General features: G+C 40.5%; 1 protein-coding gene across 9 annotated transcripts in view; it reads right to left on the bottom strand.

Annotated features, from left to right (window-relative positions):
• Positions 1-490: 490 nt before the first annotated feature.
• Positions 491-19,172, bottom strand: part of MBP (myelin basic protein) — a 266,252-nt gene continuing 247,570 nt past the window's right edge. For 5 of the 9 annotated variants that reach the window (XM_056823552.1, XM_016431730.2, XM_007487806.3 and 2 more), the window contains 5 exons: positions 17,025-17,132; positions 15,709-15,744; positions 15,340-15,372; positions 9,220-9,345; positions 491-2,362 (listed from right to left, as the gene is read on the bottom strand). In XM_056823552.1, the coding sequence (XP_056679530.1) occupies positions 2,318-2,362; positions 9,220-9,345; positions 15,340-15,372; positions 15,709-15,744; positions 17,025-17,132 (348 nt within the window). In that variant the 3' untranslated portion in view covers positions 491-2,317. Of the gene's footprint in view, positions 9,346-13,741; positions 13,788-15,339; positions 15,373-15,708; positions 15,745-17,024; positions 17,133-19,172 lie in introns of all 9 variants that reach the window. The other 4 variants (XM_056823556.1, XM_056823555.1, XM_056823553.1 and 1 more) reach the window with 3 other exon arrangements.

Below are 19,172 nucleotides of genomic sequence, written 5' to 3'. Positions count from 1 at the left end.
CAAGCTAGTGAGCCTGCAGATCAACCTTTTTGTTTTGTACGAAGGCAAAGTTTTGTCAATGCCTATAGATTTAAAAATCTATGCTTTCTATTTTCTCCTATAAGTCAGAAATGACCCGATATACAAAAAGAACCCACAGTCCCACTTTCTCACCTCCAAGAAACTAGGGTGAGTAAAGGTGAATAAAAAAGCAAGTTTCAAAATAAGTTTGACAATACCCACATATATAACATGCTAATCATTTTAAATGCTAATTAAATATTTATATAGATGCTTTGAAAACTATGTTTATGAATCCCCTTTGCTCATGGTGGTACCTTTATTGCTATCTTAGCCACTCTAATAATGAATATTATCTAAGATTTTCTGAGGATACGTAGGCCCTTGTTATTATGGCAAGTGCTACCAAAATCAGCTCTTGAGACCCACAGTCCCTGCCTTACATACAACTTTGACATATCAAATAGTGAAATAAGACATCTCATCCAGATAGCATTAAACATTTATTATTTTTATTTTGATCATTTTTATAAGCTTAAGATTTTTCCACTTTTGAGCACAGTGTAGACTTTTAAACTCAACTATATTGCAGAGTTTACTTTTGGGGTGAAGCTATAGAGAGAAAAACACATCTACAGAGAGAAAATACATCCAGCAACATAGCTCAAAGATAGAATTTTTTTTTTTTGCTGAATAATTTGGAGGCTTTTTTTCTCCTTAACTTTGTTCCTGGTTTTCCTTACCCTCTCTTCATGCATTGCTACCTGTTAACAGACATCACGTTAAATTACACTAAACATAAAAGTGAACGAGAATTAAAAACAATGCATTGAGTCATTAACATTGGCTATTATTGATACCCATTAACATTAAAGAAAGCTGGATGCCAACAGTGGATGCTCTATTGCTGGCTATAAAGGATATGCTAGAACCAAAATATCTGGCTCAATCAATACATTAGAATTCGTGTTAAGAAACATTTGGCTTATTTAAGTTAGAAAAAGAGTGCAATTCAGAAGAGCTTTTGTTTTTTAAAATTCTTTTCATATGGTTGGTGCTTTCCAGACCATATGTAGATAAGTCAGTATATTCATGAATAGTTACATGTCTATGTCTAATTCATTATTTCTAGTTTATTTCTAGGAGGCAACTATAGTAGTCAGGTTTTCACAGTAGCTGGGGACTGGCTTATTATGCACTGCCATTAAGAATCTGGGACTGGTTTTATGGTTTCAGAGCAGCTTACCAGCTCGACACTGCCAGGCCAACAAGAAAACTATCAATGCTACTGTGAGATGTGCAGAACTATCTAAAAATCTCCTAGCTAGCGAGCGGGCTTCCTTTAGGAAACTAGACTTCTTGGTTTTCTTGCAGGAAACTAGATTTCTTGGTATTATTGCAGGAAACTATCCTTCTTGGTTTTATTACTGCTAAAGAAATACTATGATATCTTTGCCTGTGTGGAGCAGCAGTGACATCCAGTGGCCACGTGTACACTCAGAATTGTCCATTTTGCTGGGAAATTCCTTTTGTTTCCTGTTTTGAGGCAATAGCCCAGCCCTAGTTTGACGTCCTTTCCCTTTCTCTGCCACACACGCGAATTCAAATTTTTTGGGTGTGATGAGCAAATCCAACTCTGGAAGGAATTCCTTCCCCCTCTTTTCTCTATCACATTAAAACTGTTAACAGCTGCCCTGTCCCACATTTCACATACCTGGAGCTCCTAACATTTGTAAACCCACTCTGTGACTGCCTAATCCTGTTATGAAAAATAAAGTGTTCTTGAGGTGAGAGAATGGGGCATTAAAAGAAAAACAAAGTAAGCTTGGATCAACAGTCCATACCAACTCTGCACATGTGTTTTCCACAGTGGCATGTCTTCAATGGCAGTGCTCAGGAACAAAAGCTTTGGTTTTGTGGTGCCATTCGGAGGCATTTGGGTCAGTGAGAAAGAAATCCAAAGATGGAGAGATTTGATGGAATGAGCTTTGATAAAATGAAGACCAAAGTATTTCTGGGTGTGGAAGGGGGCCTTCTGAAGTGGAATGAATACTCTGAAGAATCTGTTACTTTATTTTAAAACATAAAAAAGCACTGAAAGCTACTTTGTGTTTCTTATTTTTCTGTTCCATTCAACTGTTGGCCAGAAATTGCCAGTGGGATGTTGTCTGGCTCTACCTACTGCATGCACAACTCAATAGACATTAGGTGAGAAATTGTTTGTCTATCTAGGCAATTTATGCAAATATTATTAAAAATTTAAGGCAGTTATATTAAGAAGCCAAGTACATAATAACTGTAAAGACAATGAAGAACTTCAGCGTCTAGCCATGGGTGATCCAGATCGACTATCTCTTCCTCCCTAGGGAAAAGAAAATGCCAAAGATTAGACAAGAGTTCATTGTGGTCCCCTCCTGCACATCTATCAACACAGCCTCTTCGTGAAGGCCTACAAATACAGGCCCTTCTTGCTGGCAGGCTGTGTGCTTTGTGTTTTAGGCTGTGATGATAGCAACTGGGTCAGTTATCTTTGTATCTCACCCCAGTGCCAGGGCAGTGCTTTGCAAATAAATAGCTGGTGGATAATTGGATGGATAGATGGCTGCCTACAGATTGGCCACTAAAAATTATGGCACCAATGTTTCAAGTTCAACAACCACTTAAGTGCCAAGTAGCTGGAAGAGACAGGATCACTGCAAGGAGTTTACAATCTAACAAATAAAAGAAGCCACATACACAAATAACCGTAATGCAAAACAGAACATGAGTGCATAAATGAGCTACAAAGAAAGTGCAATTATTCTAAGCAATTAAAGATAATTTTTAACTTAGGGGCACAAGAGAAAGCTTCATGGAGGAATGGGACAAGTTTTCCGTAGGCATAGAGGAGGGGGAGAAAAGGGTAAGGGATTGCAGACAAGGAAGGACAAAAAGCACAGGCTGTTTTGGAGAATCTTGACCAATATTTGTTAGACAGGAGCCCAAATGCAAGTTCTTAATTACCTTTCTGACTAAAGAGATTGGCCTCTCTTCTTAGGCAGCAGGGAGCCATTAAAAAGTCTTAAGTAGGGGAGTGAAGGGATCAAAACTGAGCTGAAAGTTTAATGAGGAAATGGTGGGAAGGATGGATTCTAGCAGGAAAATTCCATTTGAACCTTTAATTTCACTTCTCAGGATAATCCTTTGGATCTTGTTAACTGAATTTTTGAACACTGCAAGATATGTCATCCTTTGGAATTAGGTACTCCAACACAGACTCCTTCCTAGGATTTATATTTACTTCTGTTGGTGATGGTCATAAATAAATGATTGCTATTCTTTGGGTAATTAAATGAAATGAAGAGTCTCGGGGGCCAATCTCAACGAAAGCAAGAGTTCAGTAGCCACAAGCACACAGCCATTCCCCAAGTTAAAGATAATCAAGAAAAGGTGAAATGAAAAAACCAAGTAACAGTTGTCCTTAGAAAATATTCTCTCTGATTCGTCCCCTAATTTGACATTGTGGGACAGATAAATTACAATGGCAAGCATTTCAATGTGCCATTGAGTTAAATACAGGCTTAATCAATCCAATCTCTTGGTTTCCATTGAAATTTGGTTTGAGAAGAGAGTGCAAAACCAGATTCTGGTCCAGTTCTAACCCAGTGGAATAAATACTATTGGTTATATGTTCTCTATAAGAAAAAGAAAAATGCTTCATCTGTTTCCCAGATTTTTGTGACATCTTCCCCCCACCCCAAAATGAGTCATTCATTATCAATTTATTTTAACCCAGGAATGAAAGAGTGCACTGACTTTCTGCCAAGTCTGGGATGAAATACTTGAAAGAATCCAAATTGCGATGTTCATTCTTTCTCCCGTGTGTTATTATGGTCCAGATGTACAAGTCCCTGACCTACCAAGACCCTCTTTAGTTTTTTCAAATTTCTTTTTGACTCTGGGCCCCAGAAAAGCAAAATATCGCTCAGCCAGGAAGAAAATTAAAGAGCTTTTAACAATTATTGGCCTCTTCTTATGCTACTGTTTATCCATCACTGTTATGAAAAGGAGGAAAGCATCATTTTAAAGCAGCAGCAGGATTAACTGAAAATACCCTGGGAAAGAAACTAACAATGAATCACTAAAGTTTTCATTTCTGTGTGGCTATTCTTTTTTGGGGGGAGGGGTAATGTGAGGGTTATTTATTTTTCTCCTAAGAACTCTACAAATATGCCTTCCTTTAAATAAACTATTAAAGAGAAGCCTTACGGGGCAAGGGAAGAAGGATATTCCAAGGATATGGACCATATTAAAGAGGGCAGACCTCTTTTCCTTTCTAGTGAAGCTTATGGGCCCTTCCTCAAAATAATGTTTCTTAAATGCATAAAATGCATTGAATTATAAGGGAAACCAAGTAGGCTGAAATACAGTTAGCTAAGTTAAGAAACAATTTCATGAACCTCATGTTGAGAACCCCTGCACTCGGGGAATTACATTTCAAGAAGATCCAATAGCTTCATTGTTTGGGAAGGTACTTTAGAGCTGGATTTATTTTCAGACAATATTGGAATCTCTTCTGGACAAAACCAAAAAGATAGTCATTCAATGATTTGAATACCGCCAGTGACAGGGAGCTTATTCTCTAACAAAGCTCCCATTCCCTCACTGAACGGTCTTACTTATTGGAGAGTTCTTTCATACATTAGGCTTAAAGGGGTTTTCCTCCAACTTCTGTAGGTTTTTAATGACAGTTGCTTTACAGAATGCCTTTAAATTCTACGGTTGAGGTAAGGAAAAAAAGTTACATAACCATTTATTTCAAAAACCAAGATTTAGCTGTGCTAAAAGTGTTTGCCTGACATGTTCTCCGAGGTGCCACTTTCGGCTTCTTCAGAAATCCAAAATCAGCTCATGTGACCTTTACTTTGGAATGTGTCACTGGACACCTTAGCTTAAAGCATATGACTTTAAGGGAAAAAATAAATTCCCTAAACGAGGCAGAGGCTTGGTGGATTTTAATCATGTGCAGATTTCATTGTTCAATACTATGCTAGACTGAATTTTAAAGCTAAATTTCCTTACTTTTTTTAGGACAGGGAAGCATTAAAATTGAACCAGACCTCATTACTTCCCCAGAATATTCCTTTCCAGCTGCAATTCTTGGCAGCCCAAACTGCTTCTGTTTAAAGATCTGCCTGAAAATGTAACCAGCAAATTAATCCGAGCCTTTCTTTGAGATGTTAGCTGGGTGAATAACCAGATTTCGACAGTCCCTTGGCCCAAGCAGCCATTCCACTTCAGTCTTACAGAAAACAGGGAGGGGCGAGACATTTAGGGAAAGGATGTGTGAGGAAGTTTGGATTTGAAATTATTAAGTGTGAGAGCCCGGAAGAGGTCTCCTTAAAGAAAAGATGCCATCTCAGGATTTGGTAAAATGCTATGAGCACCTGGCAAGAAATTGTCTTGACATTTGAAACAGGCCTTTTCTCCAAGTGCTTTATGGGCTTCTCCTTATCCATTAACATCTCCGAGATACCTCTCTGAAATAAATGGTTGCTATATATGAAATATGAGGAGGCATGGGCTCAGCAAGCCACATCTCTTACAAACACTGGGCCTTGAATCTGGGAGAAAGTTGCCCTATTCTATATTCAATTCCTAGTCCTAGTCTATTTAAAATAGAAATGAGAAACCCTCTTGCCTACATTTGGGACACAGTGTAGTTTGGTTTAAAAGACCACAATGGTCTTCTTCCATATTCACTTTTCCTCAAAACAACTCTCCGACCTTCCAAAATTCCAGCTTCTTTCCTTTATCATTCCCTTCTCATCCAGAAAAAAAAGAGAGAGTAAAACAATGAGAGAAAAAGCAGAGAAGAGAATATGTGCGACTGCATTAGATGCCATTAAATCTTGGCCATCTCAATCTACTACATTGTGAATCCCAAGACAGATGCATATTAAACAGGAACAAATCCTTCAGCCATCAATCCAGAGAAGTAATAAAAACCTGATTGTCTACTATTAAATATCTGTTTTATTTCTCTCTGTCCTAGACTGGTTTCCCTCTATTATAATCTTTGAAAAAAAAATTTGCTAAGCAAATTAATTGTGTGAAAAAGCTTTCAGGGAGAATATTCTTTGCCCTTTCCCATACTTCCCCCACCCAAACCCCCATTATTTGCATATAACATTAGTTGCAAATGACTCATCTGGGCTCTTCAAAGCAGGTCTGCCTCAGCCTCTGCTTAAATTTCTTTGTAGTGCTGGTTCCAGTTACAACAATTATTTCAAAGCCCTGAAACTGGAGTTCTTTTAAAAATTCTCTCTTTCAAATTATTCCCTAATTCAAAACTGCCTTGCTCCATCAGACTCAATCAGTGATGTTTCAACCACCTCTAACCATTTTTTTTTAGTCCCAACAATAAACAATACTACAATATTCCCTACACAGTTCCCATCTTAGACCTGGCCACTGCGAGCCTCTGATTCCCTCTCTCTGAGGCCATTTTTATAAACAAAAAAATTATTTGGATAATTCAACCAACGAGAGGCAGAAACATAGCCTAGTAGGGGATAAACCTTGGAAAAGTCTGAGCCCTGCTTCTTGGTATAGATTAATAGAGTCACCACAAGCCTGTCTCTGAACCTCCTGGTATCCTAAACAACACTGTAAAACTGTCATTAATTGTTTTACAGTCCTGTCCAATTCTTTGTGACCCCTCTAGGAGTTTTCTTGGCAAAGCGCTGGAATGGTTTACCATGTCATTCTCCGGTTCATTTTACAGATGAGGAAACTGAGGCAAACAAGATAATGTGAATTGCCAAGGGTGACACAGCCAGGAAGTGTCTAAGGCCAGAGTTCTACTCAGGAAGATGTGTCTTCCTGACTCTTACAAATATATGTGTGTGTGTATAAAACCTATTTACAAATATATAAAATGGGCATGTGTGTAAATGTGTGTATGTATAGATGTGTGTTCCTATAGGTGAGCCTGTACAATAATACACACAAACATGAATGTGTATGTACACATATCTGTAACTATACATATAAACATTCATGAATATGCACATGTGCAGGCATCCAGGTATTACAGGGATGGCACTGGAGCTGAAGTCAGGCATTGCTGAGTTCAACTCCTGACCCAGTCACTTACTAGCTGTGTGACTCTGGCCAAATCATTTAACCTCAGTCTCTGTAAAATGGGGACAATAAAAGGACTCACCTCACAGGGTTTTGGTGAGAATCAGATGAGATCCTTAAAGTATTCTATAAATGTTAGTTGATGATAGTATTTACTTAATTCCGAGGATGGGTGTTAGACTCTCTGAACAGTGGCAAATCCAAGCCAGGGGAACACGGTATCTCATTTTTATCGAAAAACACAAACGTGGTTCTGGTTAAGCATCCATGACTTCCTCTACCTCCATTTATGTAATCCCATGTTAGTGATGGAAAATAATACCCTGGGATGTTTCTTTCTTATTCTAATCTAGAGAGAAGACCTGAAAAGCTTTTACCACTTAAGTTTCCTGACCAAAAAGTACATAACATAGGTGTAATGGACTTTGGTGTTTTTCTCTCTGTATCTATCTCCCTGTTGATCATAGGATATACTGATTCAGAACTAGAAGGCACCTTCAAGATCACCCAGTCCAACCCTCTCATTTTACAGGTAAAGAAACTGAGGCACAGAGGGACTAGGAGACTTGGCTAAGGTCACACATATAGTAAGTGGTCAGGGGTGGATTTTACTCCAAAGCTGGTGACTCTAAAATCTTTACCAACCTGTCTCTCATCTCTGACACGTCCTGCCTTGTTATTTGTAAGCCTGCAGTTTGATTGTGACATTCCATGGATGGAAAGGTGGAAATGCCTATAACTATGACCAGGCATAGCCTCTCCATCTGTCTAGCCTTATACCACTCTTTTTCTCTTCTCCCCCTCTAAGAAGCAAGACAACTGAACTAAGTTGAGATGCATTTCAACAGCTCTGTCCCTCCTCCATCACTTTCTTCCATGCCTGAAAAACATTCCTTCTTCGTAACTTTATATATTAAAGTACTTTTCTCCCTTCAAAGCCACCTGAGCTGTGACCTCTCTCATGAGTCAAGAAAACTTCCCTTTCCCCACAGTTGAAGACCATCAAAATCTCTGAAAGCACTTTTTCTGGATCTCTACTTTGACCCTCATCATTGCTTCCAGAAAGTATTGATTTGGGTGCATGTCTTATTCTTCCTCTTATTAAATTGTAAATAAAGTACCTTGTTCAAGGTAAGCAGATGCTTAATAAGTCTTTGTTGCTGTTGATTGAATTAAATTGAATCCAGTGATGCTTTTAATCCTGGCTGTTCCAACATCAGCCAAGGGAGGAGAGTGGACTGACTTTGCTTAAGGGTACGTGATGAATAGGAAGACGTAGAAGCATCCATTTAAAAAAATATATTCTCTAAAGAGTTCACTACCCAGAAAAAACTCTAACAAACAAATGAAGAAAATTGTAGAGAAGGAGAAATATAAAAAAGTTGAGCAATAAGTCAGGGTGACAAGTCCCTCCCAGTGACTCCCAAAGTGGCAGGTTATTTCCAGGGTCAGAGCACGCTGCTTTCTAAAGCCTGTTCTTTCTAGCTACATTCTATGCTTTTTCCTACTTGAAAGTAGACACAGTTACTAGCTCTTGAAACTAGTTAGAATAATCCCCTGATGTCTTTCTTAATTTTCCTTGCACAGGGAATGAAAATATCAGAAACCTTTATTTTTTCTATTCCTGGGCAGGGAAAGAGTAATTGGATTTTAACCCTCTGAGTAGGAGAAGCCCAAGTACAACTACCTCCCAAGCAGCTCTGTGCTCAGGGGTGCAATAGTAGAATATGGGTGGCAAGGACACTCCTGGGGGCAATGATATGGAGGTCAAAGAGATAGCTTGCACAGCTTTCCTTCAGGGCCTGGAATGCAAAGATATGTGCTATTATCCAGGGAAAAGTCACTCCAAAAGTCCAGTTTAGAGACAGCTTATTGGCAAAATCCTCTCAGCAGGGCCTCCAAGGGCTTCCTCCTGACACACAGACCCCACCTACTCCCTGGTGCTGGGGGAAATCTGGCCCCCAATACCTAAGAGGAGCATACAGCATCTTGAACATCCTAACAGGTCTGTGACTGATGTCCTGTGCAGACAGCCACGTCTCTGTTGTTCTGTGGGCCCTGCATTTCATGGACTGTAATAATTGTTTACTTTACCAGTTTAAAGATTTTGGAAAGAGTGCCCTGGCCATCTGGGTGTGCACCCTTGTATCCCTTGTGAGCTGATTTATAGTCTGAAGCCCTTCCTCCATATCCACACCCTGGCTTCTGCCCTTCGGCTCCCTGCAAAGAAAGACAAACAGGTGACTCAGGCTCCTTCCCAGGAGGGATGTGTTGGCTGGGGTGGAGGGCCAGTAGCAACTATGGACAATGGAAGGGGATGAAAATTGTTTTGGTTGTGCAGACCTGAGTGTCCCCTGGTGGGAATGTAAATCAATCAGTAATTCCAAGAAAACATGTTTCATTATCACATTAAAATATGTGAGAGGGGAAGCTTTGTGAATGTGATGGATGTCAGGGTAGAACTTGTCAAAGGAAATCCGTTCAAATAAAAAAAAAATCCTGTAAAGACGGTATGGGGCAGAACAAAAGAAGCTAAGAAATCTCTGCAGAGATGGAGGCACTCAGGGGATTTGTTCCTGCTTATTTTAGGTGAATTTGTATTATATGGTCTGGACTGCTTCTATCTGGGCCTTTAGAACACCTAAACTGGCAAAATAAATGGATGTTGAATGGATGAATGAGTTAATTCTTGACCCTTATATCATTTAGCAGATGTTTAAGCCTCATTTTCCTTATCTGTAAATAAAAGGGTTAGCCTAGATGGCTTCTCAGGCCCCTTCTTGCTCTAAATCTGTAAACCTATGAAGAAAGGGTTGCATGTGAACAGAACTGGGCCTGGTGTCCCCCTTTAACCCTTCCTTTGCTTTGTCTTAAAATCACTGAACTGGAATGGCCTTTCAGTACCTGAACTTCAGTGCCCAGCATCCTTAGTGTGGGCAATGGCGGAGCCAAAAGACAAGTGCCAGTAGGTGGCTTGCAGTCTTCCTTCTGGTACAGGAGGGTCCCCTGCCCATTTTCACCTTCTGCATCTTGCAGGTGATGAAAACTCTCAGAGTTAAAAAGAATAAACTAAGCAATCCTGAGATTTCATTACCTAGATCCCTAAGAGTGATCTTGTTTTCCAATGTGCTTTATTTTCGCATGACATGTGTTATTTTTGAAATTAAAGAAGGGCACAGAGAAAATATTAGGGTAGTTTGAAGTCTATTGGCAAGACAGGAAAAAGGAAAGTCATCTGACATGGCAAAGGGGTATACAGATGCTCTCAGCTCCCACATGTGGCTCATTGGGGAAGATGGTTCTACCTAGAATGTATATAGATAGCACTCTCCTATGTCCTCTCTCCTTTTCACTTTGCAAATCCTTAGCAGTCCTCTTGCTGCTTTATAGATGAAAAATGAAGCCCAGAGAGGCTGACTGATATAAAAAATCACGCAGTTGGCAGCAGAGCCAGGAAAACCAGACCCCTCAGCACCACCCCTTCCTGCCTCGTCTGTAATCCTGCTTTAACCTAAAGGACTCTTCATGGAGCCCAAGTCCTGTTGTGGACGTCCCCACACTACTTCCCCAGAAAAGCAATGCTCTCAGGTTTGACTGGCAGGGTTAATAAAGTGAAATGGGAACAGGAACAACTTTCAAGTGCTTCCTGATAGCTCGAGGCCAGGGTTGTCCTGGTCTCCCTGTAGCTGCCACCAACGAGCTCTCTCCATGCTGGTACACAGAGGGATGGATGATGGTTAATCGGAGCTAAGCGAAACAAATAAAGAAAATAACTGAAAATGATAGCAGGATGGCATTTTCAAGTTAGAATGATAAACTGCTTTGCATTTCCTGTTGCCTTCCTCTGAAGACAAAGTGCCTTTAAAACCTTAGGTTCTCGAGCTATTATCCCGATTCATAATTTGCTTGACTGGATTTCTCCTTTTATAGTCTCACTTGTTCTTCTGTTGGACAACCTAGAATTTGTCAGGAAACATGTGGCACAGGTTGATAAAATGAACCACGGGCCTGCAGAATCTCCCAACAAGGTGGCTGGCCATCCTGGAAACCTCTGAAAGAAACCAGGGTAGACTTTTGCTTGGGGAAAAGAAAACTGTCAACCAATATTACTTGGGCTGGAAATGGAGCAGACACAGTAAGGGAGATAAAAACTTTCAGGTTAGCTGCTGGGCTGGAGTTGTTTTCTCTCCCAGAGCCCAGGAAGATGAACCACCCCAAACCATAACAGCACAGTCCCCCCACACCCCAGCCTCCCATCTGAGGATGATTTATTTTAACCCCTTCAGTCTAAGGCTCCCAGCCCAGTTCCAATGTAAAGACTTTAAGGTGTTATCAATAGTTGTGACTAAAGGATCTGACAGCAGGTTTTAAGAGGTGGAGAAAAATCAGGACAATGGCCCAGTCTGGGAGAGAGTTCTGCAAGAAGTAGAGGCTACAATCAGGTCTGCTTCAGGCTTACCTTTGGGGACCCTTGCTTAAAGCTTTTGGCAAAAGGAAGACCCCGTAAGAGATGAATGCTGCACCGTATGTCACAGATAGTATCACACAGAGATTTTTAAACATTAAAATCAGATGGCCATTTCTTCATCGTCTAACTACTAGACCATAAGCTTTCCCAAGCTTTGAGGCTCCTCAAACAGGAGTGATACAGTGCAGCTGGTAGGCACTTATTCACATACACCTGATGACTGCCTGGATGAGTAGCCCAGGTGTTCCCACTCCACTTTGTGCATCCTCTAAAAGCCCTGACTTCTCTCCCTGCTCTCTCCTGCTGCCTTCCTTTGGGTCACGTTACAGATTGTTAGCACCTCTGCCAAAAAGGTAGCATGTAAACGGAAGGAAGAAAAGAAGTGAAATTCCTGGTCATTTAAAACTGATCCATTGTTTGTTTGTAGCTCTTTCAAAGGTCTGGAGAGGAAGGCAGTGGAAACTAAGGGTTAGAATTCTTTGTGAATGATTCTTATCCATACCATCTTTGTCTCCTCTTACCACAGATAGTGGATAGCAATCTACTTATCTCTACATTTTTGTATGTGTGGTAGCAGAGGAGGATATCTTGTAGATATTTTCCCTCTTATTTACTCCCATGACATCAGGGAGAATCCCTGAGAGTTCACTCAGTGAGATTAGGCACTCATTTGCCAATGATAGTTCTCCAAAATCTCCCTGAATGACCCTAAACTGCTCCCAGAAACAAAGGTCTGGCTTTTTAATATTGATATTCCTCTAGTGGCATCATATGACTCGGAATCATTTAAACACTACTGTGTCTGAAGAATTCAGAATGAGTATCATGTTCTGGGCAATGGAGAGTCAAATGGTAAGTGTGAGTAGGCTGCAACATATAACAACTAAAGAACTTGGAAGAATCTGGAGAAAAGGATATCACCAAAGAAACATATGATGGAAAGAGAAGATAGGCTGGTAGCGTGGAGAGAGCAAGGGATGACAGGTGGATGGCCCAAATGGTCCACTAATCCCTTAGCAATGCCAGAAGAAAGCAAAGGAAGGCCCCCAGTATGGTGGGTGGCCCCACTGTGGCAAACTTGTGAGTGGACATAGCCAAGAGTCACATAGGATGGCAGATATGAATGGGTAGAGATCAGTATCTTGGAGGGAATAGCCAAAGGGATGTTATTACATATCCATTTTGGGGTTTTTGCATACTTTTTTTCCAAAAGACAAATCCCAGCTCTGCTTCTCTGTGTGACTTTGAGCATGATCTCACAGGCTTCTAGATTTAGAGTTGGAAGGGACTTTTGAGATGGTCTGGCACAATCCCCTTGCTTTACAGATGAGGAACCTCAGACCTAGCAAAGTGACCTGTCAAAGGTAAATGACAAGCTGGATGACCCTGGGCAAGTCCCTTAACTCCAATTGCCTCATTCTTACCAGTTCTTCTGCCTTAGAACCAATACTTAGTATCTATTCTAAGACAGAAGGTAAGAGTCAAAAAAAAATAACCGTTCAAACCCAGGACCTCTGATTCCAAATCTATCACTCTTTCCATTTTGCTATACTACTTCTGGGGGGTGGGAGAGTGGTAGGGATGGCGCTCAGTTTCCTCATCTATTAAATGAAGGATTTGGTAAAGTCTTATTTAGCTCTAAAGCTCTGATCTTGAAATCACAGGACTTGGAACTAGAAGGAACCCTAAAGATAAGCTGTTTTAACTCCATTTTTAGAAATAACTGAGGCTAGAGGAGTTGATTTTCCCAGGGTCATTTAGATAGTAAGGTACAGAGCTGTTATTTGAACCCCAGGTCTTAATGACAAATCCAGGGCTTTTCCCCCTCACCAAGTTGCCTTTATTTTTAAAAGAAGAGTATGTTTTCATTTGCCAAGGTGATACGGTCATTGATTTAAATTTTTAAAAAAAGTTTCCCCCCTTTTTAAAAACTTTATGAACCCTAATTTGTCAGTGCCATTTGCGCCAGTTTTTCCTTTAAGCTGAGGAATGGAAGGGTATAGATTTTGTCACAGGCAAAGTCCTCTGGGAAGGAAGGGGTTGGGAGGAAAGGGTCTATATGCTTTGCAAATTTGTGAAGCAATCTGAGGGACTGATGAAGTGTTTAGATGAGGCTAGATTAGGACAGATCTGCTTCTGGATACCTACAGTGCCAAATTTTCCCATTTCTGCTCCTCATGTCCCACTCCTTTTGCTGTGGAGAGAAGAAAATCTTCTATTGGACACTCCTATTGTAGGAGAACTGAAGTTTCCCACCCCCTCATAAATCCTGCTGAGGCCTTCCCTATTCATACCCACCCCCCTACCCCAAGCCCCCACCCACATCCCAGGGTCAGAGAATCAGGCTCAGAATATAGTTTGGAACACTAAAGATAAAGGTCCTTTCCCAGAGTCCTACTGGAATGCTTCCTCCTGATTGGGAGGTAATCTTGGGTTCTCAAAGACTATTCCAGTGGAGCATAAGCTCAAACACACTGAACCATGCTAGAAAAGCCCAGTGACAGAGTGGATGTCTGTCAACCAAGGTCCAGTCTAGCCAAATTTGGAGGACTTCCTCCCTAGAACTGTAATCATTAAATTGTTGTTTTTTCCTAGCCACAGTGGCTCATGAAGAACACCTACTGGCTACCAACTGCCTGGGTGCAATGAGTAGCTGCACTGACCCAATCACATTCCCTTAGATTCCTGAAATTTAAATAATAACATAGCTTAGGGTTCATCCTAGAGAAAGTGTCCTCTCTAGTCATTAGAAACATTTTTTTTGGTAGTCATTTAGGACCTCCTAGAAGCATTCAATTTCTGTCTGTGATAAAGTGTATTGATGTAATTTCTTCTACCCCCTCCCCACTTTATTTAGAATCTGTGAGTTTGTGAAGTGGAAGGCAAATATAGCCTAGTGTACAAGTGATATCTGCTAGAGAATTTTATCAACCTCAATGGAGAGACCTTTGAAGAATAAGTGAGAGATCATAAGGTCATAGTCATTTCCAATAAATGAGAGGGGAAAAGCAAACCCTACTATATAGAGTTTATGTTTATTGAGCCTTGTGGTCTTGCTAGCAGATGTCTATAATTTCATTTTCTTTTTTCACTTGATTTTTAAGTTCAAATAGTTTAAGGACAGAATCTTATTTTAAATGGAATTTTCTTCTGTCTTTTTCTTCCAATAAATGGAATTAGCCTTCAAAAGCTCCACTGAAAGGTCATTTTTTTAACTCTTTGTTAACACTGCTGCCCTCTTCCAGACCCCAGGATTCACTTCCCTCATCTCCTATGTCTGAGGGAAAATTTCAGTTGGCCAAACGAGGTGCTACCGTTCTGTATTATAAGACAAACCAGGATTGGGTAACCAACCCTGATTTTATCTTTTCCCCATCCCTCCCATCCTTCCAAAAGGAAAAAGAAAAAAAGAAAAAAAAAGAAAGAAAAAGAAAACGGAAGAAAGAAAGAAAAGAAAAACAGCCGAATCTTCCAGGAGCCTTGAAGGAGAAAAGGTGGTTTGCTATGCGTGAAGTGGGTTTGTCCCACTGGAGCTAAAGCGGAAGCATTGTCACTGTAGAGAAGGACACATTTCCCATTCAGAAGCAAAGCACCCAAATTACAGCCACAAGCAAATTGCTGTTTATAGGGAAGAAAAGGATCGGAATAGGTTAAGCAACTGAAAAGAAGACCAGAACAGAAAAGTCAAGTGGCTGCAGTAGCTAGACTGGTAGAGGGAGCCAAAGGAAAATGCAGTCTTCACCTACCCAGCTAAATCTGCTGAGGGATAATCCTCTTCCCTATACCGGAAGAGAAAGAAACAGTAACATGGTCAACAAAAAAGGGCCCGCCAAGGAGATGAGCTCTCAAGACCCTACTGACTACCAGCAAGAGTCCAGGACCCAGCAAGCCCAACATGGCCACTGGACGTCATTCCACTTGCGCTGGCTGGTGATGAATTTTTCCTGGACGAGGGAGAGTCAACCTCTCTCCTACTTGCTTTAGGAACTTCCAGGGAATGACTAAAGAAAAAGGATGGCTTTTTAAAAAATATCAGCTTTGGTTGCCTTCCTTCCACCCTCCCTCCCTCCCAACCCTCCCACCCCTCCCACAGTCCCTTCAAGATCGGGCCTTACCTTTCCTTGTCCTGCAGGTGGTGTCCGAGGTGACACCTGGAAGACAATGCAGAGAATGGTGAAGCAGTGACCAAGGGGCTGATGAGTCCTCAGGTCGCTTTGTTAACTGCCTTTTGGGCTGCTAAGCCTCACGGGATTACCCTTTCTGAGCTGGCAACGCCCAAAGTCTGAGATTCATGAGATTCCCGGCAACTCATGCCAGGCCTCCCCAAGACTGAAAACAAGCTGCAGGACTTAGTACTTCAGCTAGAGTTTGAAAAGCCGCAGCATTATTTTACAATACTCTCTTACCACACGGGTTTCCCAAGAAATATTTGTTCAGAAATGTTTAAGATAAAGAGCAAGAAAATGTTTCAAATGTGACTGTAACTTCAAAAGCGAATGTTTGTCCTTTAACAAAGATGTGCACGTTGCATTGTAAGCTTTTTGAAAGTAGGAATTATTTTTTTTCTCTGTGTCCATAGTTCCTGGCATATAGGAAGTGCTTGTTGGCAGATTGATCGATGATTGCCTCATCAGTACCATGTGGCATTTTGGTTCTTTAAATGACAATCAATTGGGGTAGCTAGATGACTTAATGGATGCAGCATCGGGCTTGGATAAGGGAGGTCCTGAGTTCAAATATGACCTCAGACACTTCCTGAGTTGTGTGAAGTCACTTAACCCCATTTGACAAGCTCTTACTGTTCTTCAGCCTTGGAAATGATTTTTAGTATTGATTCTAAGAAGAAGGTAAAGGTTTTTAAAAAATAAAATTTAAAAACATGTAATTCTATGAGATTTAATCACTAGTAGTTCTCTAAATACACAGAAGGATTAGCTTATGAAAAACAGAATGAAGAAGGGCTTGTTTTAAACTTTTGAGCATTGCCTGATATTTATCTCAATTGCCAATGTCATCTTCAAAATCAGAGTCCAGTATTTTCTTTTTCCCCCCTTCTTTAAACCCTTACCCTCCATCTTAGAATCAATACTGTCTTTTGTTTCTAAGACAGAAGAATGGGAAAACTAAGCAATGGGGCGTCAAGTGACTTGCCCTTAGACACATGGCTAGGAAGTGTCTGAGGACAATTTTGAACACAGGACCTCTCATCTCTGGGCTGAACCTCAATCCCCTGAATCACCTAGCTGCCCCATTAGGGGCCCAGTTTTTTAAAGTAGAAGTAGCTTCTGTATGTGGTTTGCCAATAACAGGACCATTGATTCCCATCTTTACCTTCAAGGTAAGGGTCATGCCAAAGAAATATCCAAAGACCAATCTGTTCCCCCAACAAATATCTTTCTTTTCCCAAAGATCCCACAAGGAAGAAACTTACAATGTTCTTGAAGAAGTGAACTACAGGGTTGTCATCATAAGTACGGCCATGCTGAGACTTCTGTGGCAGGGAGCCATAATGGCCAGCTCTTGTTGCATGATGGAGATCCTGAAAGGCAAGATGCAAAACTTGACATGAAGATATTGAAAAGTGAAGACAAACTAAGAGCCACAGAGAGGTGAGATCAGAAGTTAGGGTATACACCTGGGGGAAAAACACTTAAAAATATATATATAAGGATTCTTTTCTAATATAATACACATTTCTCTATTCCATGGTAGACATTGTCATTCATTTTTCCATTATAATATAGAAGAAGTGTACTTATTACCATTGAAAACATGAACTGTCACTTACGTGAGCCTATTCCAGTTGAAATTATAATTTAGAGCATCAGAAATGACTTAGCCCTCACTGTTGGTTCAGGGGAAGGTCAATTTGGTTTAAAGCCAAAGGAAGGTTAAGGAAGGCACAGAGAGATCTCCCTCTGTTATCCAGGCTGTCAGTTTTGATGAAGGAAAATATCCTAGGAGCTACCCATTGACTAACTAGTAAAAACAATGAAGTACCAGACCATTAACTCTGAAGTGGTTACAAAGCATGAAATAGCCTTGGTCAACTGAAATGGATGTCTTGTGCTCTAACAATAATGGGGTCTGCACAATTTGGCACAATAACTGCCACATTTTGATTTAACAGGAGGTAAAGATGTAAGCACTGTTGGGTATGAGTGACCCATGGCAGATTCATGATCACTGGGTAGCATAACTTTCTAGCTCAGTAAATACAGCAATAACAAGGGGTGGGGCACACTGAGACCATTTCATCCTGGTCAGGAAAAAAATGAATTCAGAAAGGGAAAGGGGAAACTGTGGCTCTTTCAGGGTCTCTGAGTTCTGTAGATAAAAATAAAAATTCCCAATCCTCAATAGTAACAAAGACTTTAAAAAAAATAATCCTTACCTTGTGTCTTAGAACCAATGGTATTGGTTCTAAGGCAGAAGAGTGGGAAAACTAGGCAATGAGGGTCAAGTGACTTGCCCAGGGTCACACAGCTAGGAAGTGTCTGAGGCCAGATTTGAAACCAGGACCTCCTGTCTTTGGGCCTGACTCTCAATCCACTGAGCCACCCAGTTGCCCCCAGTACCAAAGACTTTTAAAGATACTTAAGAGGAAGAGAAAAATCAAGAAATCCAGTCATATATTGTTATATAGAGAAGGGGCAAGGAAGAGGACATTAGAGAAATATGTAACCAGGAAAAAAAGAGTTGACCATTCTGTGAGACTAATGAATAACCAACAGATAGCCCATATATATTCCACTAAGATCCATACAATGTCAAGAAAATGAGCTAAAGGCCTCCAGCAGATTGAATGAACTTTATTTGGTGAATTTATATAAGGACATGAATGAGAGTCCTCAGGATGGAAAAACATGACTGACTTGTGATCTCTGCCCACATCTCTAAGATCACACATCCATTAGATTATAGCAGTAAAGAGAAAGAACTCCATTTGGGTATAATTGGTCTTGTCAAAAAACAGTGATGCTGGGTTCAAATCTGATCTCAGACACTTCCTAGCTGTATGACCCTGGGCAGGTCACTTAACCCCCACTGCCTAGCCCTTACCACTCTTCTGCCTTAGAAAACCTTAGAATAGAATAGAATTGATTCTAAGGCAGGAGGTAAGTTTTTTTTAATGGTCCCCAGAAGGAAAAAAAAAAAACCAGGACCTTGTAAGAAAAGTATACTAAAATTAATTTTCAGGAACTAGATGGCACAGTGTTAGAGCCTGGGACTTGGAGTTGTGACAAGGAAATCCTGAGTAGGGTGGAGATTGGAATAATTAAATTTTGATCTATGCTGCAGCCCTTTCCATTGTTCATCAAAAGGTTTCTGTCCTAAAGTAATCTTAAGAAGGGAGGAGGAGGAACCTCCCTTGCCAATGGGGTTCACATTCCAATGGTGAAATTTCCAACATTCACAAGTCTAAGAAATTTTAAGGTTTACAGAGTCCAGAAGTTTAAATACTGCTTCATGTGCTTGTATAGCTGTTCAAGTTCATCAGTTTCAGTTTTCTTACATGTAAAATAAAAATCTATAAAAATAAGAGTACCTATCTTCTTTGTGAAGATCGAATAAGATA

This window comes from Monodelphis domestica, chromosome 3, assembly GCF_027887165.1.
Source record: "Monodelphis domestica isolate mMonDom1 chromosome 3, mMonDom1.pri, whole genome shotgun sequence".
In the NCBI taxonomy this organism is placed as follows: Eukaryota; Metazoa; Chordata; class Mammalia; order Didelphimorphia; family Didelphidae; genus Monodelphis; species Monodelphis domestica.
The sequence above is the reverse complement of the archived record's forward strand: the minus strand, read 5'-3'. Positions and strand labels throughout refer to the sequence as shown.